This window comes from Nothobranchius furzeri, chromosome 11, assembly GCF_043380555.1.
Source record: "Nothobranchius furzeri strain GRZ-AD chromosome 11, NfurGRZ-RIMD1, whole genome shotgun sequence".
In the NCBI taxonomy this organism is placed as follows: domain Eukaryota; kingdom Metazoa; phylum Chordata; class Actinopteri; order Cyprinodontiformes; family Nothobranchiidae; genus Nothobranchius; species Nothobranchius furzeri.
In genome coordinates, this window is record NC_091751.1 from 44,123,683 (window position 1) to 44,150,460 (window position 26,778).

Below are 26,778 nucleotides of genomic sequence, written 5' to 3' on the forward strand. Positions count from 1 at the left end.
CACATCCACCCAAATACAAGTGTCAAACCTTCTCAAATATATTGAACAGAAAACATACATTAATCATTTCTGACTCAAAAATTTAAAAATAATTCATAATGTTTACAAATAAATTAAAAATGCCCTGCTTATCGTGATGAGTTTATGTTCTCGAAAGATGCCTGCAGTATTTCCGCTAATTATCGATACAATGTGGACACTATAATCAGATTTGGCTTTATTCTGTGTGTAAAATATTTTGTTACAAATTTATAATATATGAAAAAACTAACATTTAATTACAGATACTAATACTAATAGTAATAATAATAATAATAATAATAATAATAATAATAATTATTATTATTATTATTATTATCATTATTATATTATTGCTTCTATGCGTTCGTTTTTCTTTGTTTTTATTTTAAATTTATTTTTTCATGCATGCAGGCATGCAAGCGCAGCGCAGGCACGATACCGGAAATGGAACTACAAAAAAAAAAGAAAAAAAAAGAAAGAAAGCTGGACCGTCAAAACATAAACAGAGCAGACAACCTTGTGTGAACGCAGCTAGCTCGAATTGTTCTCTGACTTTAACAAAAAAAAAATATATTTTTTAAAAGCTTCATGCACGCCTTCCTAATGCAGTCTATTTGCCGTCAACGATATCCTAGTCGAGGCACTTATCTCGTTTGCTAAGTAGAGGTGGAGAAAACAATCTTCAATAAAGATTAGAACTAAGAAGTACGCCTCGTCGGGCCTTCGAGTAGAGGTAACGCTAGCTTTACTGGTTAACAAATAAAATACAGACTTACCCACAAGTGGCTCGTTCGCTCGAACTCAGCTCAGTTGTAGTTTCGATATTTGTTAGCCATGTACGCTAGGTAGCTTTAACTCGATCAAAACATCGTGACGTAGTTGAGCAGAAGCAGCTGTGCAGAGGATAATTTTGGACACCACCGAGAAAGCAGGGCATTAGTCGGGCCTTGGACTCAACTTGAAGTAAAATACTTAGTTTATGACTTTTGACAGAACGTAAATGCGTTAATTTTAGCCCAAGTGCTACTGTAAGGGCTAGATGCTAACAGATAACGTGTGTCTTAGCATCAGTTGTGTCTGCTGTTGATTACACTTTGAGGTGTCATGTCGGCTTGTTTTTGCTCACTTGCGTGTTTGGTCAATAAACTCATCTATTTTTTTTATTTATTTATTTTTGTTTTTCTGTGGCACTATAGTTTCTATCTCGGGACGGAATGGCAGAGACTGACAGCAAATGTAATGTGCCCAATGGTAAAGTGAAAAAACAGGCAGCCTACAAACGATTATAATCATTAAACCAGACATTTTACCAGAATAAATTTTTGTTTATCAGGTGGTTCTGAAGAAAAGGATCCAGAAGATCAACTCAAGGAAGAGGATGCCTCTGGAAGCAAAGAGGGACAATCACAGTCTGTTCCTGAAGACGGTGAGCTCATTTTTGTTGATGCAAACCATTTTTCTTTTAAGTTAACATAATTATTTTGATCTTAGTGATCATTTTCTTTATCATTTGCACATCTTTTAATCTCAGAAAGGACAGTGTTCTCTTAACAGCATGGCCTTTCCTATATCTGTACCTCCCAAAGAAACAGGGGAAGCATCTGGAGACAAACCTACACCAGATGTGGAAGGAGAGACTGGTAATAACCGAGAAGGAGATGAGGATGAAGATACAGACAGCATGGATGGCAGCGGCCTGTTTTCCTTAACTGAGGATGGCGAAAGGGAGAGTGAGGGGGGACGAAGAGAAAGGGCCAAAGTGAAAGAGAGTGAGAAAAGGGCAGCTAGAAAGAGAAACAGACCTGGTGGCGGCACTAACCACTCCTCCAGCTCAGATGATGATGAAGACGACGACGAAGAGGAGCAGAAGGATGACGACGATGATGATGATGACGACGACGATGAGGATGATGAGGCTATGGAGTCCTGGCTTGGAGCAGAGCTCCATGACTTGCGTGGCCCTATATGGCAGGCGGTTCCCTCGCTGCGCTCCAGAGAAATCGGCAGGAACTCCCGTCAGTTTGTCAGGCACGTGTGTGGAGCTCGTGGGCTCGTGCAGAGGCTGGAGCTCCAGGGCCGCTTGGAACGGCACACAGGCTGCGTCAACACGTTGCACTTCAACCCATCTGGCACACGCTTGGCATCAGGCAGCGATGACCTGCGAGTGGTGATTTGGGATTGGGCCATCCGCCGCGCTGAGCTGGAGTTTGACAGCGGACACAAGAGCAACGTCTTTCAGGTTAGGAACTGAGGAACCTTTCCACCGATTAACTATAATCAGAGTAATTTGTGATCATGAAGTTAAGATTAGTTTTCTCATGTCTTTGTTTTTTTCTAGGCAAAGTTTCTGCCACACAGTGGGGACTCCACCTTGGCCATGTGTGCCCGCGATGGTCAGATCAGAGTGGCTGAGCTCTCTGCCATGCAGCGATGCAAGAACACAAAGCGGGTAGGACAGCACAAAGGAGCAGCACACAAGGTGAGCCTGCAAACCCATAACATCATCAGGGGTGGACATTAACTTCAAAACCAACCGGCCAGCCGGGCCGGTAACTCTGAATATTTACCGGCCCTGCCAAGAATCTACCGGCCCCGCTGGTCAGCTGCCAAAATGAGTCAAAATAACAACTGAACCGTTTTAAATGTAATAAACCTTTATTTTGTACACATTCATAAACATAATAACGTATTCAAGTTTGAATTTGTTTGTTCCCTCAACAAAACACGATTTTGGCATCGCATACTTCCGGCATACAACTCAGTACATCACCAACTCCGCTTTGCTGTATTCGAGCCATTGACTGTGTTCGAGATGAGCTAGTTCTGCGCAGATTAGACCAGCGGTGATCGGCGAGCGGTGCATGCCGGTTAGATTTGTGTCGGAATTGACGCCGACTTGCTCTGACGTCATGCATACGTAGGCAACGATAACCTCGTGAGATCAAGGCGGCCGCAGATTTTGGAGCCAAGCCGCTGCAGTTGCTCTCCACCGGCTGCAAAACCTAGGGGATGACGGGAAACACCTGGCTCTCACCTGATCTAAGATCTGATTGGTTCATATTTTGATCCAAACATCCGGTGGTAGAACATGAAATGTTAGTTGGTCACATGTATTCTGTAAATCATGTAACGTTGATGATGACAACAATATAGGCCATAGAGAAATGTGTTTTGTTTTCTTTTGTCACGTTTCCTATGAGCACACTAAACCTACAGCTGCTAACCTTTACTTATTATTACAGTCATGTTTTCATATACAATATATGACATCCACAAGCACGTGAGGATGTGTTTCAGCTGCTAACAGGCACCAGAATTAAAATTGAAAATTGAACAAGTGTGAACGCTAACGCAATATCTTCATCCATAGTCACCCCCGAGCTACACATACAGGGAAGTCCAAGAGATTCAACTGGCAGAAACAACTGTTTCACACCATAGTCTCTCTCCTCTCCTCTCCTCTCCTCTCCTCTCCTCTCCTCTCCTCTCCTCTCCTCTCCTCTCCTCTCCTCACACACACACACACACACACACACACACACACACACACACACACACACACACACACACACACACACACACACACACACACACACTCACACACACACACGTAGAGGAAAAGAGCTGAGGAAATTGAGGACACCAGGTAGTTAAAAGAAAAACCACAGCGGAGCCGAGGCGCGCCTCGAATGGGGCGCGTCTGATCTGAACTGAGGAGCGGCCGGACTTCGTGAGCGATTCGCTTCGGGCGCTTCCGCTGCCGGTGTGTCCCCGGCGAAACGCCGGCTTTCAGCCACTCCCCCTGCTGCTTCCGTCTGCTCTCGTCTGTTTTCCAGGCGAGGCGCTGCTCAACTCGAACACGGCCATTCTCTGCGCCTCCCATCTTCTTTAAACCGCCAAGAATCATTTTACCTACGCACACGCGTCTCTGCTTCATACCGTTTCGAACTGTCTCGCTTCTCTTCACCAGTTTTAAAGCGTTTTGCCGGAGATTTCATCAAGAAATCCCATCCCTGTGGTGGTGCGATCTTCCTGCGTGCTTGTGTGTTTCTAGCGTGGTTCCACTTCCGTCTTTAATAGTGAACTTATAGTTCACGTGACTATAACTAATCGTGCAGTACGTGCACGGATCGTACAAGTGCAGTAGGTGGCTAGAGGCGCGCAGGTTCACGCGCGCGAAACGAAAACTGCGGCTTCCTACAGGGCGGGGCCATAGGCGAAAGCCGGTGTGTAAATGACAAATAAAGCTTGGGCGCCACCCGGGCGGTAAGTCGCCAAGTATTTACCGCCCGACGAGAAAATTTAGCGCCATTGGCGCTTGGGCGCTTTAACGGTCCACCCCTGATCATCTACTGGATGCTAGCTTATCGGTGCTAAATTACTTTTTGATGTGTGTGAAAACTGTTTATATTTGGTATTTCACGTAGACTCTGAAAGGTAGTGTAAAAAATAATAAATAAAGTGCTTAAAATACTATAGAAACATAGATCCATACTACTTGAAACATAATAAATTGTAGCTCCTTGAAAGAATTGAGAGATAGCAGTTGTACAGTTGCTCATGCACTTTTGTTTTCCTCTCTAACATCAGCTGGCTCTGGAGCCAGACTCTCCCTGTTTGTTTCTGTCTGCTGGAGAAGACGCCGTGGTACTGGGAATTGACCTGCGTTTAGCTCGTCCCTCCAAGTAAGTCGTTGCATTTTCACCGTTGTGGGTTTGAATGTGGTATATAAAGAAATTCAGACATGATGCATATTAGAGGCCGACCGATCTATTCAATGTTTTGTATATCGGCCGAAATTATTTTTGAAATCCGATTAAAAATAAATAAATCAGGCACCCGGGTGGCCAACTGCCGCCACTACTAGACTGAAGAAAGGACCCGAAGGACCCCAAACACACCGTTTTTTTTATGTTTTAAGTTTGTTTTATATGAAGTTCAATAAATATTAAGAGATTTATTGACTTATTTAATTTAAATTGCACACGGTGAGTGTTAAGTTGTCCTTCACAATCAATGTGCTGCTAGAACGTGTATATATCGGCCTTAATAATCGGCTATCAACAACAAATTTCTTTAAAAATCTGTATCGGCATCTGCCTTATAAAACCATATTGGTCGGCCTCTACTGCATATATGTTCTGTCTTTGTAGACCAATATTCAAACCTATAAAACAAGCTTTACTTAAAAATTACTGTAGCTTTTCCCTGTGTCTCAGAGAGGAAGGAGATAATTTACGGTTGACTTAAAATGACTAACAGAGTTGTAAAAGTTTTGATAGTGACAAAGATAGCCTAGGTGTTCTCAAGTATCCAAGTTCCTTGTTGCCAGTGTGCCGTTATATCGCTCTGTTTTCTTGGATCTTCTGTGTTTTACTCGATTTTAGACTCCATGATGTGTCTAATTATCTTCTTTTTTCCCTTATGTGCACAACAGTAAACTGGTGGTTGTGAAGGAGGGTGATAAAAAGGTGGGGCTATATACCATCTATGTCAACCCAGCTAAAACTCACCAGTTTGCTGTAGGTGGGAGAGATCAGTATGTAAGGTATGAACTCTGCTGTAGTTGAAGTGTTTATTGTGTCATTAATACTGTAAATAGATACACACTAATACAGTAAGATTTGATGAGTTTTATTTCTCACTTTCTGCAGAATCTACGACCAGAGGAAGATTAATGAAAATGAGAACAATGGAGTACTGAAAAAGTTTTGTCCCTCCCATCTGGTGTCCAGCGAGTCAAAAACTAACATAACCTGCCTTGTGTACAGTCACGACGGCACAGGTGAAAGAAGCTAAACACAAAAACACATGTTAAAGCAACACTTCCTGTTTCTCTCTCCTACTGGTTGAAAGCAGAATAACAACTGTTGTAAACAGTGCTGCCGCAGCCTGCCGTGGCTAGTGCTAACAACAAGCTAATGCGAGCAAGAGCCAACTGATAGTAAATAAGCCATGAATTACACAAATATCATTACTTACATGTCTAGTGGCAACAACGCCAGGTCACCATCAGTCCGTGATTTTGTAGGCTCCTTTGTCTCCCTCAAACTAGTGTACGCCGTTTCATCGTTCACTCTGGTTTTAGCGATTTGCTTCACCTCCAAAGACATACTCTCTTACTTTCACTTACAGGATCTGCCATGATGCCAAAACAGAAAAACGGAAAATTCTTCTTGCGCTTTTTATTGATGGTTGGCTAACTGAAAAGGCTAACTGCTAGCCTTTCTATGAGCTACAGGCGCAGTAAACAGTAAATATTTCCCACTAGTGTTCCTCCCTGAAGCACAAAACTGTTAAGTGCACATTCTGGTCAGCAAACAGCTGCAGAGGGCTGTCCAACGTCAAGCTCAAGAATTACTAAAACCGGTTTGAAAACAACAGCTTAAAGGGTTAAAATCTCTTTAGCGTTGCTTCAAAGGGTTACTATGCAGCTTTTTCATGTTTTTAAATCATTTTCTGAGCTAGTATAAAATGACACTTTACGGGGTTAATGTAAGGCCACCCAGCCCCTATCGCCCCCTGTAGCCAGAATATTCCACTTGCAACTTCAGACTGGCAGGCTGCTCTGTTGGACTTAGAAAAAATAGAGCTGACAAACCTGGCACTGCAGTTCACTTCCAGCACATTTTCTGCATGTTTTACATCATGAACACTGCGGATTTGTTTAATTTAGCGATGAATCACACCTCTTGACACTAAGGAAGGCTGGGGAGACATTTCAGCTGTTAGATTAAAGCGTTAAAAAGACAGCAAGGAGCTAAGTTTTGGTTTTGATTCTACTAAATGGATACTAGGGGGTGCTAAAAGCAAGCCAAAACTGTGTAGTTCCCCTTTAAAATACATAGTTGTGGAAGGAATTAATCTTTTTTCACGAGCTAGTTTCAAATTCCATGCTAATGAGTAATATTTGATCAAAATGGATGAAATCCCACCATCTCCAACTCAACCTCTCTAAAACTGAACTACTTGTCATCCCAGCAAAACCATCCATACAGCACAATATCTCAATCCAAAATGACTTCCTATTTCTGGCTCCTTCAAAGGCAGTTTGAAATCTGGGTGTTGTGATTGATGAACACCTGACCTTTAAAGATCATGTTGCCTCTGTTGCTCGTTCATGCCGCTTTGCGCTGTATAACATACGAAAGATCAGACCATACCTAACACAACATGCCACCCAACTCCTGGTGCAATCTACTGTCATCTCCTGCCTCGATTACTGCAATGCCCTTCTAACTGGTCTTCCAGGCTGTACTGTGAGACCTTCAAATGGTCCAGAACGTAGCGGTGCGTCTGGTCTTCAATCAGCCAAAAAGCACACGTCACCCCTCTGCTCATTGAGCTCCACTGGCTATGAAGACGCCAGCACACATCAAATTGAAATTGCTAACACTAGCATACAAAGTCCGAGATGGTACAGCTCCCATCTACCTGAATCCTCTTGCAAAGGCTTACGTCTCGGCCGCTCCGGTCATCACAGGATTGTCGGCTAGCAGTGCCTACACCACGCTCCGGACAATCCAGACTTTTCTCATGCATCGTTCCACAAATGTGGAATGACCTTCCAAGCACTACCAGAACTGCTGCTTCCTTTTCAATTTTCAAGAAACTCCTGAAGACCCTGCTCTTCAGAGAACATCTTCTTAACTAGCACCTTGCCTGCACCCGTCCCCCCTCTCTACTGTCTACTCCTTGTTCCCTACTCTCCATGACTGATGTCAATGTTGTTGTTGTTGTTGTTAGCCTCAAGGGCAACATGCCGATTATCACTTGTAAGTCACTTTGGACAAAAGCGTCTGTTAAATACATAAACATAATTTGCTATGCTAATGAGTAATAATTTCTCATTTTCAGCATATTTTTACACATTCTTCATTGTTTTCTTGATTTAAAATTCCCAAACTCTCCACTGTTATGTTAATGACTCATCCAGTCAGGTTTATTTTATTACTTAAAAGCATTTAATGTGTCCTTCTTTCTGTAGAGCACAGACGGAAGTCGATTTAGGAAAAATAACATGGATTTTGGTTGAGACTATCATAATTATTTAACAGCTGTTCAATTCAAATTCAAAGATACTTTATTAATCCCAGAGGGAAATTAGAGTTTCAGTACACACAATTCAGAGATCAGACATACATGGGCAAGACACATGACAAGAATTGGTGACTGTGGTCATTCGCAACCCTGAGTCGCGCTACCTTAATAGAGATAAGAGGGTTTACATGAGGAACTGATTCGGGTGGAGGGAAAAAAAAGCTACACTCCCACCAGGAGGGCAGCTTTGCTCTGCAAGATCAGCCATGTACGGCGCTCAGCCACTGTAGCCACAGGCGGGAGGGAGTTCTCGGGAGAAGCGCAGAGCACATTGACTCCTGCAGGTTGATGACCTCGCCAGGCTGAAGTCCACCAATCCGTAGGCGGGGGGGGGGGGTCTTTAAACTGATCATTCCAGTCCTTCAGTGAAGCCAATTTAGGTTTTTAAAACTTGTCCATACCATCCGGTGACCCTCTCCGAGATGACATCCCTTTTGCACACTAATACCGGTATTGCAGCTAGAACATTGTCCAGCTTACGATTCACCTCAAGTAGCGTCCCAGTCTGTGAGTTCACCACACGGACGGTGCTTTCCTTGGGTGTGGGTTGCCCTCCAATCGCTCCCGTCTTCCCAAATTTCCAGAAAACCAGATATCCTCCCACTCCAATCAGGAGAAATCCAGTGATCATCAAGCCTAATATCCACATGTCTTCGACGTCCTCATTGGACAGCTGGGAGAGGCATACGATCTTCCACTCCCTCCAGGGATCCAGCATATACCCCGCCGGGTGTGTCCACTGCGGGCATGTGGGAGCCCCCTGCTCCGTTCTCATTGTTGAAAAAATCTTATCAATCGCGTTGAATGACCAATTCCTCAAATCCATGGTTAAAAATAGGGTTTTTCAGAAGAAATGCAGAGAAGCGCTCTGTGGGCAGGCAGGACAAAAAGCCTTGGGGAAAAAAGATAAGGGAGCAAAAAGAGAAGCATCTGTACTCTGCGAGTGCCAGGAAGCATGCAAGTCCTTAAACCTGTTTCCCTCCATTTGTCGTTGCAGAGCTCCTGTCCAGTTACAACGATGAAGACATCTACCTGTTCGATGCAAACCACAGCGATGGGGCCGACTACAGCAGGAGATATAAGGGACATCGAAATAATGCCACTGGTATTTCAGTTCATCAGTCTTTAGTTTTATGTGAACCCATTGCTGGAGCTTTAACACAATTCTGCATCAAATCTGTGGCACAGTGAAGGGTGTGAACTTCTACGGGCCACGCAGCGAGTTTGTAGTGAGCGGCAGTGACTGTGGTCACATCTATCTGTGGGACAAGGACTCTGCTCGCATCGTCCAGTTCATGGAGGGAGACAAAGGAGGAGTGGTGAGCTGGGGGGGGGAGTGCAGCATGTTCATATATTAGCTGGATTCAGTTACTGTGTTTGAAAAACACACTCATGTGTTTATAAGTCTGAAAGTTTTATGGGTATGAAGAGGAAGACTTGAGTTTGGGTCGTGGTTTAAATGACTTGCTACATTTGATATTAGATTTTACAGATTAGATTAGATTTTTATAAACAACCATGATCTTTTGGGCTTATCCAGGTGAATTGTCTAGAGCCACATCCCCACCTGCCAGGAATGGCCACCAGTGGGTTGGACCATGATATCAAACTGTGGGCCCCCACAGCTGAGAGCCCCACGGTACTCAAAGGCCTAAAAGAGGTATTCATTTTTGATCTGATATATTAATTTCCTCCTATGGAGTGTGTTCTTTGTCTTAATGGGTTTTCAGGCTGACGTTTATAGTAACACACCGTATATTCACATAAAAACTTCCCTAATATCATCTTGATGAGTGTCATTACTCCTTAGCTTGTTACGTGCTGACTGGTGTTCAAATGCATTATAAATGCATTAGTTTTTATTTACTCTGCAACAATCAATGTTTATTTTGTTAATGAAGGTGATGAAGAAAAACAAGAGGCAGCGAGATGAGGACAGCATGCGCCACGGTGACCAGTATGACACCCAGCTGCTGTGGTTCCTGATGAGACACATGAGAAACCGAAGACCTGCGAGGGTAAGCTAACAGCTAACGGTGTGTGTAAAAGTCATCGACATATATACTGGACAATTCATTTCCATAGGCTCCAATATCACATTTTTGAGGCCAAATGGGAGGTGGCCGCCACCGCCATTTTGACCGTATCACAGGTTCCGTCAAGCCCAGACAATTCCACAAAAGGGAAGAGAGGTGGAGCTGAGGGTGGGGCTGTAAGGCTGGGATCAACTGACGACACCCGGTCGAACTAGCTACAAGCTAACCCAAAGCTAATGCAGAGGTGGGAGCTAAGCTCATAGAGGTAGCAACCTAGCTACAACCAGAGTTAACTGTGCACAACACCAGAGCTTCTGAGTCAGAGATACGCCGGGCTGACCGCTGGGTAAAACCGGGTGGAACACAGAGGTCTCCGAGACCTCCACAAGCCGGCAGCCGCACAGCAGACAAGCGCCGCTGCGATCTGAGATGCGCAGAGCTGCCGCTGGGGAGAACCGGGTGGAAAGGTTTCCATCCCAGAGCTCCACAAGCCGGCAGCCCACGCAGCAGACAGAAGCCGCCATCAGACAGAGATGCGCCGAGCTGCGGGGAGGGGAGAACCGGGTGCAAAACATCGGTCTCCCGAGAGCTCCACAAGCCGATAGTCGGAACCCAGCTCCACCAACATGTTATATTTCAACCCATTTTCTAAAGTGCAGCATTATGTTAAATGCACTGGGTTTTACCCTATTACATTTAAATTTCATGGTTAAACAGTACATGTTAAAATCTAAGCTCAGCTCGGCAGTGACCTAAAATACATAAATATAATTTTACTTACCGAAAAAAATCAAGTGGAGACTCCTTGGACGCTCTATTAGTGCAATTAATGCCACAGCGAGTCATTTTGTCCAACAATTGCACAAAAAATATCCAAAAAAGAATACACAAACACAGAGACTCAAAATCCCGGAGCAGTTTCCAAGCCAGACCGAGGCTCTACTGAGGCCTTTCCCCGGAGCTAGCTCTGCGGTCACGTGGGTCTGATGCTCATTAATTATACAGAATTTTAGGCTTTTAATACACTTAAACAGAAGAGTGAGAAAAAAATTCACCCCCCCTCAGAGTTGTCATGAGTGTAAACTAGATAATTTAAACCAAAAACATGTTCTGGTACCAGGCTGTAAACATGTTTATTTCTGCTGTGAAATTGGTATTTTTAACATGGGAGTCCATGAGGTTTTGCTCGCTTCTGACACCAGCCCCCAGTGGATGAGGGTGGAACTGCAATTTTTGGTACTTCTGGGTTTGACTCAATTTTTGAGCCGCATTGTGGGGGCTTGGTAAAAGTATATACATTTAGCCACAACCTTCACTGGACCAATATGGATCACCTATAGAGATTTTCAGCCATTTTTAACCGTGCTTGAGTCTAAAAATCATAAATAATTACCTGAATAGGCTTTGTTGTGAAATAGCATTCAGATCCTACAGAACTAACGAGCTAACAGCTCCTGGCTTTCTCAGCATTTCATGGGATTTTTTTTTATAAACCCTTATACCGCAACTACCCAAAGATCTCTACGTAAATAACTGTTAAAGGTGTGGTTCTAATTCTTATTTCTGATTATTATCGGTCACTCTGAGTTTGTCATGCAGGCTGAACATGAAAAACAGTCTTCTACACCGATCTCCTGCATTAGTTTCTGATGGAAAATCTAGGATGAGAAAATCCTGACAGATCTACGTCACACTGTCACTTAGCATTCATGGACTCACCCAACTTGGCTCATGATGAGGTAGTCGTTGTTGTTGGTTTAGCGTCCGGGAAACAGCAGAGTACGGCTAGTAAAGGTAAATCGTTAGCATTAGCAACTCCACCACACAGCAGAACTCCTTCAGGCTTGTGTTTTCTGTGGAGGTAAAACATCAACATTGCAGAGCAGAGTCGGTGGTTGATTCATGTTGCTGTTAGCCAATCAGAGGTGCGATTTTCAAAAAATCAGGAAAATACGATTAAATCCTGTCTGAAGCTCAGCTGTGATGTGGCTCATTTCTAGTTCCTGAAACAAGCACACCAGAGCTTTGTTTTTCCAGAGTATGACTTACAAGGTACTGCAGTTGAATTAAATGAGTGAACCAAACCTTTAATGTGAAACCGACAGAGCTGTTAAGGTTTTTAAAATAATATTGCTTGAACGGCTGAGAAGTTTAGGAGATTAGAGCTGTTGGGTCTTTGCTACGTTTGGATTTGGTTGCAGCTGTTTCTGAGAACAGAGGCTGCTCGTCAGGCTAGCCAAGGGTAAGATAATAACTATCTACTTAAAAATACACTTCAAAAGAGCAGAAAGGTTCTTCTAAATGCAGTAAATTTACATTTAATTAGCATTTGCTCTGGGAGAAATGAGGAACTAGCATTTGAGCTCATGTTTCATTATTGTCTAAAATGTGAAATCAGAGGAACATGGATATGTTTTTGATTTGTTATTAGTTATTTTTAGTCAACAGATTGCCCTCAGCAAACATGTTTGCTTGAGATTTTAAAACCTTTCTAAGCAGCTTGTTGGACAGATGGTGAAAATCTGACTCATCTCTTCTGTCTTGGTCCAGGCTCGTCGTGAAGGAGCAGACACGGACACGGAGGAGTCCTGGAGCTCTCCTGATTCCTCCGATGAGGAGGAAGGAGGTCCAGACCATGTCCAGTGCATGTCATCTTGAGCCACACACGAACGCACACACACACATACCCACCGATTTATACACACTTTATTGCCCTTCGGTCGATGCCCACAAGCAAGCATTATTGACACACTCGAACTTGGACGAGCTGCTGACTCTTACACACAAACCCGGATTTTCATTGACTTTAAACAACTGTTGAAGGGTGGAGATGCTTGATGTCTGTTGAAACTGCAACACACTTCCAGATGTTTTTGCAGCAGCTGTGCACAGAGGTTTAAGTGAGTGCTTAACCATTTGAACGCCCGTTGGTGCAAACTTTGTTGACGTGCTCTGCATAGACTCAGACAGAAGTATTGTGTGTACGGTAACGAGTACCTCCAACTTTAGGCCATCTGTAGTGAACTTTTAACCACCAGCAGACCATCCCTTCTACCACAGCTCTTGCACTTGAGGGGCTCAGCTGAGAGTGGCTGCAGGCTTATGCCCTCAGAACTAAATTAACTGTGTGGAAACGTCTAGTGCTCACCTCTGGCTTTCCCCATTTTTTTTTTTTTGAGCTGCTTGAGACACTAGTTCATTACCAAGTTCACTTTGAATCAGGGATGCTTTACTGTGTTTCATGACAGGGGGAGAGCTTGTTATCAGGAAATCCACCGTAAAACCTTGTTTTGTTTTACAATGGGGGATATTTTGCACTGGAGTGTTATTTTTTTATTTGACTAAGGAGAGGTGGTTTTGTTTGCTTCCACCAGTCTTCGCTCTGTCCTCCCTCCACTCAGAAAATGAACCAGGAAAACTTCTGTTTGCTTCGTTAACATGACATTTGAGAGAAGTATTCAGCCTGTTTGTATGCAGCTCTGTTGGGAGCTCACAGTTGTGACACTGGCCATGAGCCAAGCAAGAACAGAGTTTTCTGCGGTTATTATTTGATTCAATTGTGTTTTCTTGCCACGAGTCTGGAAATGTGGACAAAATCCTGCAGGCGGTGGCTTCATATTAAAGTTGTATAAGTCAGCGCAGAAAACTCTTGGCGCCAAAACAAAGTAAAAAGGAGCAACGTTTTTCAGAGAAGTGCTCAGGCTCATCCTCAGCACCTAGAGCAGAGCGTGCTGCGTTAAGGCTGGCTGAACGACGGGGAAGAGAGTGGAGGGGTCAAAGTGCTCGCCAGTCATTAGTTGTGTGAGTGCGATGAAGTTCAGCTCCTCTCATTTTCTATGAGAACTGTAGTTGGTTGAATTCATATGTACATATATAAATATATATTAGAATTGTTAAGACTTTAGCAAATAATGTTTGAAAAAAGTCAAAACCCTTCATTGGCATCGAAGCAGAGACTTATATTCTATACTGTAAAAGGACAAAATACTTTTAAAATTCAGAGATCTGATGTGTCCATTTTCTGTTCGGGTTTCCTTCCCTTAACATCCCTCTTCAATGAACAAAACAGCTGTTTCAGGTTTTGGTTCTACTTCCTGTTCTAGTTGTTGATCCATAACTTGGAACAGTTTGATCCAGATGTTTTCCACTGGCTACTTTTAGCACCTTGCATATTAAATGAGGCTTTTGATTACCAGTTTGTTTCCCCATCACTACCCAATGTTGCATTTTACCGATTCAGTTGGAAATGTGTACAGTTTGTGCAATAAATAAAGACAATGCTCTCCACTTTGTTGCTGTTATTGGGGCAATGGTGGCTCAGAGGTTAGTTTGCCCTGTGGGTTGCAGATTTGAACCCAGGCCACCGCAGTCGTGTCCTCTGGCAAGTCGCTTCACCTTCCTCCCCTGTTGGTGGTGGATGGAGGGGCCGGTGTTGTCCCAGGGCAGCTGTGGCTCCATCGTAGCTCATCAGTGTGAAAGTACAAAGGATTCTCTGTAATGTAAAGAGCTTTGGCGTTCTCTGACTCCGAATGGCGTTACGCAAGTGCAGGTCATTTGGTTCAACAGAAAACTTTATGCTAAAACTGTCGTGTTAAACTTAGAGGTTTTCAGCAAATTGTGTTACTTTAATAGTTTAAATGTAGATGAAAGTCCCCAAAATAGTTTTGAATCCAACTGTGGCAGAGCCCTGTACCCAGAAGGTTAGAGTCCTCTTGCCTGCTGGTGGTGGTCAGAGGGACTGGTGGTACTTGTGTACCTAAGGGCAGCTGCTACAATGTAGCCACATTGTAGCTCATCACCACTCGTGTTGTAAAGCGCCTTCGGGGGTTGTAAAACCCTAGAAGGTGCTATATGAATACATTTAAACTTCAGCTTTTCCTGCCTGTTGCCCTTTAGGAGTTTGGAAGAAGAGGGAAAAAATGTTCTACAGGTTTTGGGTTGTGAAGTATTTCTGTTGTAACAATGGCCCGTTTTTAGAAATGAACTTATTGGATTTTTTTTCTTCATATTTTCAGATCTCAAATACACGTACTTGACAATATCTTGGCCTTATGTCAAAGTTGCATGACCTTGATTTGATCTAAATGGGAGCCAGTTTATGGCTCCTGGCTGTATGTCAGATGCAATGATATCAGTTTAACTTGCCATGATCTCAAAATCATTTCTGAGAAAAATTTTATTCGCTGAATTCTAGTGAGATCTCAAATCATCATCTCATCCAAATCTAACACACACAAGCCTGACTGAACTGGTGCACGCTGCAGTTAAGGCAGAATGGTGTCCAGAAGAAAAGCAAATCTATGAAAACATTTACAGAACACATCTGCAACTGTAACCATCTCATTTTAAAACCAAACTCTTGTCACCACTCAAACTTCACAAGAAAAACTGCAGCTGAAACCAGAAGGCAACGTTGCATAAGCTCATCTTTAAAGAGTCATTTGTTAAATACAAAAAGTAAATGTGGGGAATTGAGCTGCTTAAAGCTAAAATGTATCCAAAACAAAAAGTTGTTGTCCATCACGTGTAACGTTGCACCTCCTGCGTAAAGAAGATGCACAACACAAAAGCCAGGGGGCGGAGTCTTATTCCTTGTATTGTAAAAACTGCTGCAATCTTTTCCGGTGCTCTGCAGACATCTCCACAGCACTAAGGAGTTAAAAACAAAACAGTATTACTGTCATTGTTAACTTTCCAGACTAAACCCCACATTTAAATGCATTGGCAGCCTTACTTTAAGTGATCTCCAAAGGTGGTTGTAATCCTGTAAATGGCGGTCTTGAGCGTGGCCCTCAGAGCAAAGCGAAGCGTTTTGTAGGTTGAGTCTTCCATGCTGCTGGTCGACCTGACGGGCTTACTGGACGCATGAGGCAGCTTGAAGTGTCGGTCCACGGCCTTAAAATGAAAATGATGCAACCGATGTCACCGAGCATCTGGAAGCATGTGACCTGGCTGCTGTTCAACATCTTAAATATTATCGCTTACATTTTCTAGACAGGTCTGGTTATGAACATGAACCATAAAACTCACACAATCCCATTAAAACGACTGGTGTGTAATTCCAGAACACAAACTAAACTTGCCTCTTGTAAGAGCAGCATGGAGCTGAGAATACTGGGTAGTGTAGTCTGAACAACCCCAAACTGGTCCTCTGTGAAGGAGGCTTGAACTAGGTACGACAGCCCTAAACATAAAAAATTATAAACATTGAATCATCATATCGGATTTGAATGAAAATGGTTACAATCTCGTCTCACCTTCCAAAGCCCAGATGTGAGCCTGGCTGTCGGCGAACAGAGCCTGACTGGAGGCTTCTGGGAGCTGAGGGACACAACATTAGCTAGTGAAACTAGCCCTGACTAATATGGCTTTTATGGCCGATTAGGTCAACGTAACAGGCAATAAATGTGCTATGAGACTTATAATAGTTTTGAAATTTTGAGATAAAAAACTTTCTCCATTACTGCTCATGTTGCAAAACAAGTCTGATTTCTGGAGTTTACATGGAGATAAACAAGTTAGCCATCTCAATCTGAACCTGACCACAGCGTAACTGGAGAAGACATCAGTGAAGCGACGACCAGACATCTACACCCAGATGGAGATCGAAGAGTTCAAAAGGTGAGAGTGAAACAAGTCCAAACAGATCTTTTGTGCAACAATTCTGCTTCGCTTTTGTTGCATTTAAAACTATTCAACTAATGTGAAGACTTGAGAACGGCGTTGAACCTCCACTCTGCTGGGATTAATGAGATTTTTCTCACCAATTCAGAATGAATGTGGTCTTTGTTTTGTTTTAAATAACTGGAATATGCATGTGTGTTAAAACCACATATTCTGGCAATATTAGAGCATTAAAGACTTTAAATCAGGGTTTCTTTTTTTTTCCTAATTAAAGAAGCATCCTTATGGCTTTGCTACACAGATCTGTAATCACAGAAAACCTCAAGAAGAAAGTTTACTACATGATGATAAATATCAAAGTCTAAAAGTTTTGATATGATCAGAAAAAAGGTTTGTGGACATTTGATGAGCTAAACTAAAACAGACACAAAGCACACGCTACATAGCTACCCAACTCATGCAGGTTAATGTTAGTGAGGCTCATGAAAATAAAAACTAGGTACATTAGCCATGTGCATGACCAGAATCAGAAGCAGCAGCTAAACTAGCGACAACAGAAACTCAGCATGCAGGAGACCCTCGGTGTTCATGCTCACTTCTTACCTTGTTAAACAAATACATTATCAGCACCCGCTTTGCCAAGAAGTGTTTAACCTGAATGAGACAGTTTCAACACATTAATAATGATGAGCGTAAACAAATCATATTTATCATGCTAAAGGTTGAACACCATAGTGACATCTAGTGTGCGGAGGTTGTAAAAGCAACAATGGAATGAGGTTGCTAGCAGTCGTGGTACCGGGTTTGCTGCAGATGCATGATGTTCCGATCCTCGTCTGTGGTCACAAGTTTTGGGTAGTGACCGAAAGAACAAGATTGTGGATACAAGCAGCTGAAATGAGTTTTCTCTGCAGGGTGTGTGGGCTATTCTTTAGAGATAGGGTGAGAAGTTTGGTCGTCAGGGAGGGGCTCCGAGTAGATCAGCTGCTCTTCCGCATTAAGAGGGCCAGTTGAGGTGGCTCGGGCATCTGGTTAGGATGCCTCCTGGACGTCTACCTGGTGAGGTTTCCCGTGCATGTCCAACCAGGAGAAGACCTAAAGGAAGACCCAGGACACGCTGGAGGGACTATGTCTCTTAGCTAGCTAGGGAACACCTTAGGATTCCTCTGGAGGAGCTGGTCCAAGTGGCTAGGGAGAGGGAAGTCTGGGCCTCCCTGTTTAGGCGGCTGCCTCCGCGACCCGACCCAGAATATGCGGCCAAAAATGGATGATGGATGGATAAAATATAACTTTAAAAGCAAATACTGTACCTTCCTTCTGCACACCTCTAAACGACCCATGGACGCATTATTTTTAAAATAGCTTTTTATCCATAATCAAACTTTAATTTGAACTGTAACCAAGTTCCTGTTGGAGATTTATAACCAACTACCTACATTTCAACACTAGAGTTTTTTATTTAATGGTGGTGAAGCACCTGTTCTTTTCTGTTCTGGAGAAACTGGGCCAAAAAACTTGGTTTGGAGATTTCCTGCTTCGGACCGGGAACAGTGGCTGGGGAAGGTGGGGGGCTGCCATTGACCTGTAAATCTGAAGAGACAGAAGCTAAAAACTTTTGAATTAATGCTACATTTGAAAATTACCACTGAAAAATACCAAGCTAGGTTCTAAACCTACGAAGAACCAAACAAACGAGGTGAACTTTTATCTTTTAGAGTGACTCGATGGTTACGAACCTGTGGAGGTGGACCAAAGCTTTGGGGCTCTCCTCATAATGTGTGGGCTCTGCACAGTCCCGTGCCATGGCGAGCACTGCTCCACAGGAGCGATGAGGCGTCGCAGAGCGGGGGATGCAAAAGGACTGTCCAGGTCTGGAGTGAATGGTATCGTCAGAGGGCTCTGAGAACTTCCTCCAACAGACCGGGCAAAAGCTATATTTGGAGTTTTCATTAGGAACACGGGCCTTGGACTCATCGGATCTTCTGTACCTGAAATATAATTATTGCAAAAGCTAGTAACAGAATCAAACACACATTAGTCAGAAAGTCTTGATCCAAATCAAACCAGTACTTGATGGCTCAGAAGTTATCCTTTCACTTCCACTTGACAGTGATTTAGCTCTGCCGTTGGTCGCCACGGTTTCATGATAGGCTGCGAGCCTCTGGGTCAGCGCAGCCAGCAGAGACAAACACTCTCCACTTATGGCATTCCAGTTATGAGGGTGTCCACCTGGAAGAGTAAGAATGAGAAATACATAACAGAGAGTAAACAAACAACCACCCAATGAGCTCTTCTGTGTAAAGATCACCTGGCTGACTGAGGCTGAAGACTTCACTGCGTCGAGAAGGAGAGTGTTGAGACAACAGAGCCAAGTCCTGCAGAGCTAGAAACTAACATTTGGGAAACACAGCAGTGATCAAATCTGTTATTAAATAGAAACACGTGAATTAAAGGAGTTTTTCATACCTTTAATATCATTGGCTGCTTGTCAGTGAGCACTTTGGGGAGACTCTGGTGGGAATCCTCAGTGAAAGTCGACTGCACAGGAAAAGTGTACACCTGCACAGAAAACACTTTTGGTCTCTTTTCATTCAACTTCTTAAGATGATAAAAACATTTTGGCATTACCCTCTTGCCCCCTAGAGTTAAGTGCACTTCTGTTTTTTTTATTTTTTATATGAATTTTAAGACTATTTTCTTATGTTTTATGTCTAACCCTAACTCTAAAGCTACAATGGCAAATTTGGAAAACAGATCAGTGTGAGATGCTCACAGTTCAACAATATCAGAGAAGGAGGAACAGCCGGCTGCTAGGACAAACTACCAGAGTCCCAAAAAGTAAAACACCATTTAAAGTCATGGACAACAAAAAAGACGATTGGACCTAGAAAACAGTGACTGGTGTTTAGCACCATCTCGTTTTCTCTAGCAATGCTGGTTTCCGGTTCCGGTAGAAGCATCTCAAGGACGATACCCGAGGGGAGGGGTGAGTGTTTATGTTAAAAACCTAGCTTGTTCTGTAGATTCTCTATAACTAGGGATGTTTCGATCACCTATTTTTGCTCCTGATCTGATTCCGAGGCATTTGATTTTGAGTATCTGCCGATACAGAGTCACGATCCGATCTGATACTTTTCAGGAAAGCATCAAAATATGGACGCATCCAAGTTGAGCTTTACAATACAATAGACTTGATCTGACAGCGGGGAAATTCACGTACTACAGCAGCACAAACACTTGAAAAGGAAGAAGACAATCACAAGTTTCACTCGTCTTTCTTTAAAGTTTCACTTTCACTTGTTTGGGAAATACACTATTCAAAAGAAACCTGTTTATATTGTGAATACATTTAAAAGTAGCAGGCAGTGTTGCTCTCATTTCAAATAGTTTACTCACTCAGTATGCAGCCGTACTGAACAATGCGTGTTGATGTGACGGAGAAGGCAGTCAAACATTTTCCTACATAACTGTAGCTCCAGCGCTAGAAGTCTAGTCTAGTCTGTAGGCTATTTCTCTTTGTTTATGAGTGTATCTCTCTTTGTCGGCTGACTCCACGTCTTGTCTGACTTCACTGAAATGGGACTGTTCGTGGCAAACTGGGATTTAATGGAGACTGGTGATACGCTTTGCTGATGCCCGAAAGAAAAAGCCGATAGCGAAAGTAGTTTGTTTGAAGGCAGCAAATCATGGAGCTGTGTCCTTTCCAACATGTTGAATGCTCAGCACGCACACATTACAAGTGTTGTAGCTCTGCCTTGTCTACCTGGTTTAAAATACCACCAAGCTGCAAACATTTTAGCTCTCCTGGGGACACACGTTGGCTCTGCGTTAGTCTGCTAGGCTAGTTAACAGCTGCACCTTGGTGTCCGAGTTCCTGCCTGTGGTAAATCGTGTGGCGTTACTGTGTTGTTTTCGTACAAGAAACAAATAATACCAATGTAGAGGAAGTAATTGAAATGCTAATAAAGCCGTTTATATTCTATTTGAAAATCTCTATTTCAGGATGAATTTAAAAATTTATGTTTATTGCTTTAAAAGCTTAAATCAGATTTATTTCTCCCGATCCTTTATCGGGCCCAATTTCCTTTTTTTTTTCCTTTTTTTTTGTGTGCCCTGTCTGGCTGTGAAGCAAGCAGAATTGATGTCTGAATGCTGGTGACAAGCCTTACAGATTTACTCTCAGGTGGAGCATCAAAGCGTCTGCTTTTAATGTCAAGCCTGATACTTAAAACTTTGTTATTGTTTTAGAATGCTTTGTAATTCCGACCAGACACGGAGTCAGAGGTGAAAGAGAAAGGAAAAGACAAAAGATACCACAAAAATAAACCATAATGAACAAGAGTCTGCTTCTAGACCTGCAGAAAGAGAAAATAAAAGCAACAAAAAAATAAATAAATAAATAAAGGGACACAACAACAATACAACAAGATCAAGCTATCACTGCGTCAACTTGATGAAGAAATATATAATCAACATTGTTTAACTGAACAATCACACGATAAAAAATCACAGTGCATTAAGTGCCCACCATAGCCTTAAGACATGTGTTGAACGTGCCCAAGTCCATACTTATGAGAGCACCATGTGAGCACCTGTGTGTGTACACGCGCTTGTTTATGTAAGGTTTCTCTATAGGAGCGTCCAACAGAGAGTGTGAGGAGCCACAGATCTGCCCCCTAAAGATGTGCAAGAGACAGAGGGAGCTCCAAGTACCAGAAATCCAGGAGTTGCCCCAGAGCACAGAAACCCCAGGGAGACTGTGACCAGAAAAGGCCCCGCCCCCCTCGAGAGGCGCAGAGGATCGCCCCGGGGGCCACAACCAGCAGCCGGCAGAGTCCCGGGAGATATCGGTGGCAAGCCTACAGGCCCGCCCGCAGCCTCCCACCCCCTAGCCGGCTGAGCCCGGGACCCAATGACCCATGACCCAGGGGCGACCACCCCCGCTGGAGACCCAGCAGAGCCCAGGGACCCAGATCCCACCAGGCAGCCACCGGAATTGGTCAGGCAGATACCAAAAATCTGAAAACTCCACGGCCCCTAGAGCCACGACCCAGGCTGACCAAGGCACCGCACTCCACACCAGGTGTGGCAGGGAGAGGGGAGACGAAGATCTATATCACCAAAAGAAGTCCCAGGAGAAGGGAGGAGTCAAAGGCCCCACCTGACATTAGAGCTGAAACAGCTAATCAATTTAATTGATTATAATCGATTATTAAAATAGTTAACAACTTTTTTAGTCATCGATTAGTTGTTTAATAATCACATTTTACCGCATAAAGTCTATTTTTACCACAGTCTGACATCGGTTACAATCTGTTAAATTTGCCGCCAGTGTGTGGCAGTAATGAGCCACTGATCTACCAGTGGAGCCGTAGAAGAAGAAATGAGCCAATAAGTGCCCTCGGTTTTCATGACGTAACACGTTACTGACGCGCATCTTGCTGTGAGAGATGGCGGAACAAGAAGAAATACGGAAGAAAAATAGAAGCGACAAAACTGAAGAGAAACCCCAGACAAAAACCTCAACGAGTATGGGAGCACTTCACTCTAGATGCCATGAAAAGACGGGTGACCTGCAAAATATGCCAAAACCATCTAGCATGGCACAGAAGCACGATGTCCCTAAGTGAACATTTGAGACGAAAACATGTGGGGGCTGATGCAGCAGAGGAAGAGCCAGCCCGGTAAGTAACAGAAAATAAACAAGCTAAATATACTACACGCAGATCAAATTTGGGACTTAGTGTTTTAGCTGAGTTCGTTATAGTGGATGTTAAACATGTTTTTTGCCGCGTCAGTTTACGGTGTTCTACTTCTGATTGACTAGATGCAATCGTGAATCTCCTCCGTGTTGTGTATCATGCGCTTGCCAAATTTAGCACATCTGTTTATAAGAATGTTCTCGTTAAGAGAAAAATGGCACAAACCCATAACTATGTTCCTCATTCAAAAAAGGACAACTCCACAGAGAAAAATATACAGACGAGCTGTGTCCAGGTGAATATAACGCGGCATAGCTGTACGCTTTCAATTTTTAAATACAGGAGAAATTCAGAAAGTCATTTTTTTTACTATTAAAAGGCTGTTTTACTGTGTAATGCTGTAAAACGCCTCACAACGCATTTTTTATCTAAATAAATTATCACTGTATATTGTTAATTAATTCAAATAATATAATATTGATTTAGTGTTGTAGTGTGTGTGCTGCTTTATACTTATGTCAGTCAATTTGTGTTTCTTATGCAGAAAAAAAAAACCAAGCAACGATGGACAACTACACGGGGAACAAGACACTCACCCCCCAGCAATGCATACCACTTACAAACTCTATTCTAGATTCTACATAATTTTTTATGGAATTTACCTCTTATATTTTGATGCCAAAAAATTATTCTGGACTGATAGTTTGCACTGTTTAGCTCATTTTACACCGCTGACTGTGTTTATGTGCAATAAAATCGATTGCAGTCAACTGCACAATTCTCCTATGTTTTTCTTTTTCTTAACTGAAATGTATTCATCACTTGTATAGGTTAAATAGCTAAACAATAACAAACCGATTAATCGAAAAAAATAATCGTCAGATTAATCGATTATGAAAATAATCGTTAGTTGCAGCCCTACCTGACATATGCAGTCATACACAAACACAGTCAAACACTCCCTCCCTCATGCTCTCACATACACATACAACCAAAGACTTACAAAAATGCAAGCCGGACACCCACTCATGCTCCCCATACACACCCTATTCACTCTGGTCCCGGTACTGCTGCACATGGGGTACAACCATTACTGGTTCCAAGAGTTCGACCCTTCCTGCTGGGGTGCTGATGAGCAGGCTCCCCCGCCCAACGCTAAGCACAGCAACCCACCACCCCAGACCCCAACCAGACGGCCAGATCCCCACTCCTAGCCTCCAGTCCCAGGAAGCCAAGCAACAACAGAGGTGTGCTAAGACCCCTAGTCTCCATCCGCCTGCTCCAATGTGGTGTTAACTCTATCAAAAGCCTTTTCTGCATCTAGAGATAATATACTAGTTTCTATGTTTCTACTGTAAGAGAAATCTATCAAATTAAGTAATCCACGTGAGTTTGTGGATGACTGTCTACCCTTAATGAAACCAGTTTGGTCAGGGTGTATTATGAAGGGGGTTACTTTCTCTAATTTTTTTGCCAGGGCTTTACAAATTATTTTGAGATCAACATTAATAAGAGAAATTGGGCGATAGCTGGTAGGAAATGCAGGGCCCAATTTCCAATCACGTCACGTGATCGAATCGGAGCATACCTAGGTATAACAACTTTAATTATTTCAAAATCCCCTCTATCATGGTTTTAAATCTACCATTTAGTTCACTTTTGAAGAGAAAGACACCATGAAAGAACATACCTCAGTGACAAAGATCCTAAAGAGCAGCAGTGTGATGTACCAAGTGAAGAGGAGGAAGGTGGCACTGATCCAGAGATGATAAAGCAGAGAAAGGTCCAGCAGTACAGCTATGCTGTCCAGAGGATGGACAGAGCTGAAAAAACACGACACAAACACAATCAGATTTTAAATTGGTGCAAAGACACAACATAGTTATAGGCATATTTAGACGTGTGCACAGACCCTTCTAACTGTAGGTTCAGAGTTTTGCACACCCATGTTTTTGGAATGTAACCTGTAAATATTAAATTAGAAACCAGTTACTTGTGCAGAAAACAGACAAACTAATATAAAACAAAGAAGTGAATTACCCAAAAAGAAATACACAACAATGTAATTTCTGACAGAGTAAAACGCCTGAGTGGCGCTACACTTCAGCACCAACGGCAGCGACCCTTTGAAACGAAGGTATTTGTGTTGCTGAGGAAACAATAAAACACACACAAAAAATTAGAACTATGCAAAATGATGGCATTTATGCTTTCTAAAATACTGAGCTAATCATTTACTCAGATTCTAGCATACAGATCAGTGTTGATACCATATATAAGTACAATTAAAGCTTATGATTGCCATCACTTGGCTTAATTACATTGCTCACATCACATACCTGAACTATTTGAAAAGAGATATAATTGATGTTGTGGATCACTCCCAGAAGACTATGAGAGAATCCAACAAAGGCTCCCGCCAGCAGAAAGATGAGATGATGCTCATTAAGACACATCTGAGAGTAACTGTTAAAACCACATAGAAGCAAATGAATTATGGATGACACACGTAAAGCTCAACATAAATCTGGACTATTAAGTAATTACCCGTCACTAATTTTGCATGGGCGGCCAAGCATCTTGTATCTGTGACCTATGGTGACGGCACAGCACCAGCCTACGATCACGCCCATGAGGCAGTGGCCTATGGAGTTGATAAACTGGCGAGGATGAAGAAGCTGACTCAATAATGCAATTTTGGAGCAGGCAATTGTTGGAATAACTAAAAAACAAAATACAGAGAACATGTTAAGACAAACAAATTAATAAATAACCATTTTAACAACACCTGCAATGTACCTGTGTAATACTCCAAGATCAGGAAACCAACCATGACGATCACACCTCCCAGCAGAATGAAGGAGAAAATTGAACTGGCACTTATCAGTGACAGGCATTCTGTTGACACACACACGCGCGCGCGCGCACACGCACGCACACACACACACACACACACACACACACACGTTTTACATACAACTTCAAACTGATCCAATTATTTTTTTATTTTAATACAAGACAAACCTGATATTGTCTGGATGGGTTGAAGAAGACTAAACTTGCTGAGCAGCACAAAAACTGCGGTGGTAGGTGGTAACAGGAGGACAGACCAAGCAATGCTGGCTGCCGCTCTCCAGCAAATGACCTGAACAGAAAGACAGCTACTCCACACAGCTGCAGTTTGTTTTAGGAATGGATGCGTTTGCCACAGTAGCGTGCATGAGCTCGTCATTAGTATCCAAATGAATTTCAGAACCAATTCCACCACGTCAATTTGAACACTATTTCATTTACATTAAACTGTGTTAAATACCACGTAACCCTGTCTAAAAGAGAAACCAAATAGTTAGCACGTAGATTCGTAATAAATAAACTGTTTACTTAACAATTACACACTAACAATAATGGTAGCAAACGTTTTCAGACGATCATTAACAAAACCGCTAAACTAAATTCCACCAACTTTAGACTGGTGTGTCGTTAGCAAGTTTATTATTATTGTCTAATTATTATTATTTCACTGTCTTTTTATTTCAAATTGCTTGCTTCTCAAATGTAACTTGTAGTTTTCTTAAACACAAAGCTAATATAACATTAAGTAAATTCCAGTGATTGGTAAATTTCATTCATGTAACAAACGTAAACAAGAAATGAAGTTTTCAAGGAGCTAGCATGTTAGCTCACCCGCAGCATGTTTTTAGCTTCATAAATTGCTTTCAGGAATAAAAAGACTCACCTTACGGATGAACCAACAACTCGTCTCTGTAGAAAACATGTTGCTTAATTAAATAGAAACTCACTAGGTGTTAATAAAAGCTTCAGCTCTCCGGCTGTCTCACTATTTAGCCCTACTTTTTCATATCGCGCCACATGCATTCAAAGGGCCTCCGAAGGACACCGTTAACAGCTGCCCATCCTATTGCCTGTTTCCAATCGTTTCACATAAATATGTTCAAGTCCAGACTTGGTTTTTGAGCTTATATGAAAATTTAATCAGGTAAGAGAAATTAACAAACATTTATTTAAAATCATGTAAAGATAGATATGTTACAATTACAAACACATATTGTACACAGTATTACATTAAACAGACAACATTGAGAAAAAGCAAAGGAGAAAAAAAAGAAGTTCCTGTTTCTAATGACATATACAAAGCAAAACAAATCTAATAAGTATGGAGCTAGGATTAGGACAATATTACATGTAACGTGTAGCAAGTTTTGTAGCATGTTTTGTAACTGTAACTTTTGTTGCATATAATTCACGTTTTGTAATGCGTAACCTCAGTTTTGTAA

At 42.5% G+C, this 26,778-nt stretch overlaps 2 protein-coding genes across 5 annotated transcripts; one reads left to right on the plus strand and one right to left on the minus strand.

Annotated features, from left to right (window-relative positions):
- Window positions 1-521: 521 nt before the first annotated feature.
- Window positions 522-13,045, plus strand: dcaf8 (DDB1 and CUL4 associated factor 8). Of its 4 annotated transcripts, none has more exons than XM_015956298.3 (13): window positions 522-754; window positions 1,218-1,272; window positions 1,355-1,447; window positions 1,608-2,260; window positions 2,360-2,500; window positions 4,612-4,706; window positions 5,459-5,569; window positions 5,676-5,806; window positions 9,119-9,226; window positions 9,310-9,440; window positions 9,662-9,781; window positions 10,023-10,139; window positions 12,708-13,045. In XM_015956298.3, exons 2-13 carry the CDS (start codon window positions 1,236-1,238, stop codon window positions 12,813-12,815), a joined length of 1,845 nt encoding a protein of 614 aa, XP_015811784.1. In that variant the 5' UTR covers window positions 522-754; window positions 1,218-1,235; the 3' UTR covers window positions 12,816-13,045. The 4 variants fall into 4 exon arrangements, with proteins under 4 accessions (XP_015811784.1, XP_015811787.1, XP_015811786.1 ...); XM_015956301.3 differs by having other exon boundaries at window positions 1,614-2,260; XM_015956300.3 differs by lacking the exon at window positions 522-754 and adding an exon at window positions 892-984.
- A 2,436-nt stretch (window positions 13,046-15,481) lies between these two features.
- On the minus strand, window positions 15,482-26,390 carry ndc1 (NDC1 transmembrane nucleoporin). The gene is made up of 18 exons (XM_015956297.3): window positions 26,220-26,390; window positions 25,508-25,628; window positions 25,283-25,381; window positions 25,031-25,205; window positions 24,823-24,949; window positions 24,524-24,632; window positions 24,396-24,447; window positions 24,174-24,306; window positions 19,248-19,340; window positions 19,090-19,171; window positions 18,852-19,010; window positions 18,518-18,769; window positions 18,259-18,371; window positions 17,385-17,435; window positions 16,415-16,478; window positions 16,241-16,341; window positions 15,892-16,052; window positions 15,482-15,806 (listed from the first exon to the last, which is right to left on the minus strand). Exons 1-18 carry the CDS (start codon window positions 26,256-26,258, stop codon window positions 15,743-15,745), a joined length of 1,995 nt encoding a protein of 664 aa, XP_015811783.1. The 5' UTR covers window positions 26,259-26,390; the 3' UTR covers window positions 15,482-15,742.
- Window positions 26,391-26,778: the final 388 nt, after the last annotated feature.

Bases quoted from the DNA above. Each gene is read 5' to 3' on its own strand.
- dcaf8 (XM_015956298.3), top strand. From the start codon at position 1,236: ATGGCAGAGACTGACAGCAAATGTAATGTGCCCAATG. The intron at 4,707-5,458 runs GTAAGTCGTTGC...TGTGCACAACAG, and splicing joins CGTTTAGCTCGTCCCTCCAA to TAAACTGGTGGTTGTGAAGG. The intron at 9,441-9,661 runs GTGAGCTGGGGG...GGGCTTATCCAG, and splicing joins AGGGAGACAAAGGAGGAGTG to GTGAATTGTCTAGAGCCACA.
- ndc1 (XM_015956297.3), bottom strand. From the start codon at position 26,258: ATGTTTTCTACAGAGACGAGTTGTTGGTTCATCCGTAAG. The intron at 19,172-19,247 runs GTATGAAAAACT...CCCAAATGTTAG, and splicing joins AGCAGCCAATGATATTAAAG to TTTCTAGCTCTGCAGGACTT. The intron at 18,372-18,517 runs GTTCGTAACCAT...CTGTCTCTTCAG, and splicing joins GCTTTGGTCCACCTCCACAG to ATTTACAGGTCAATGGCAGC.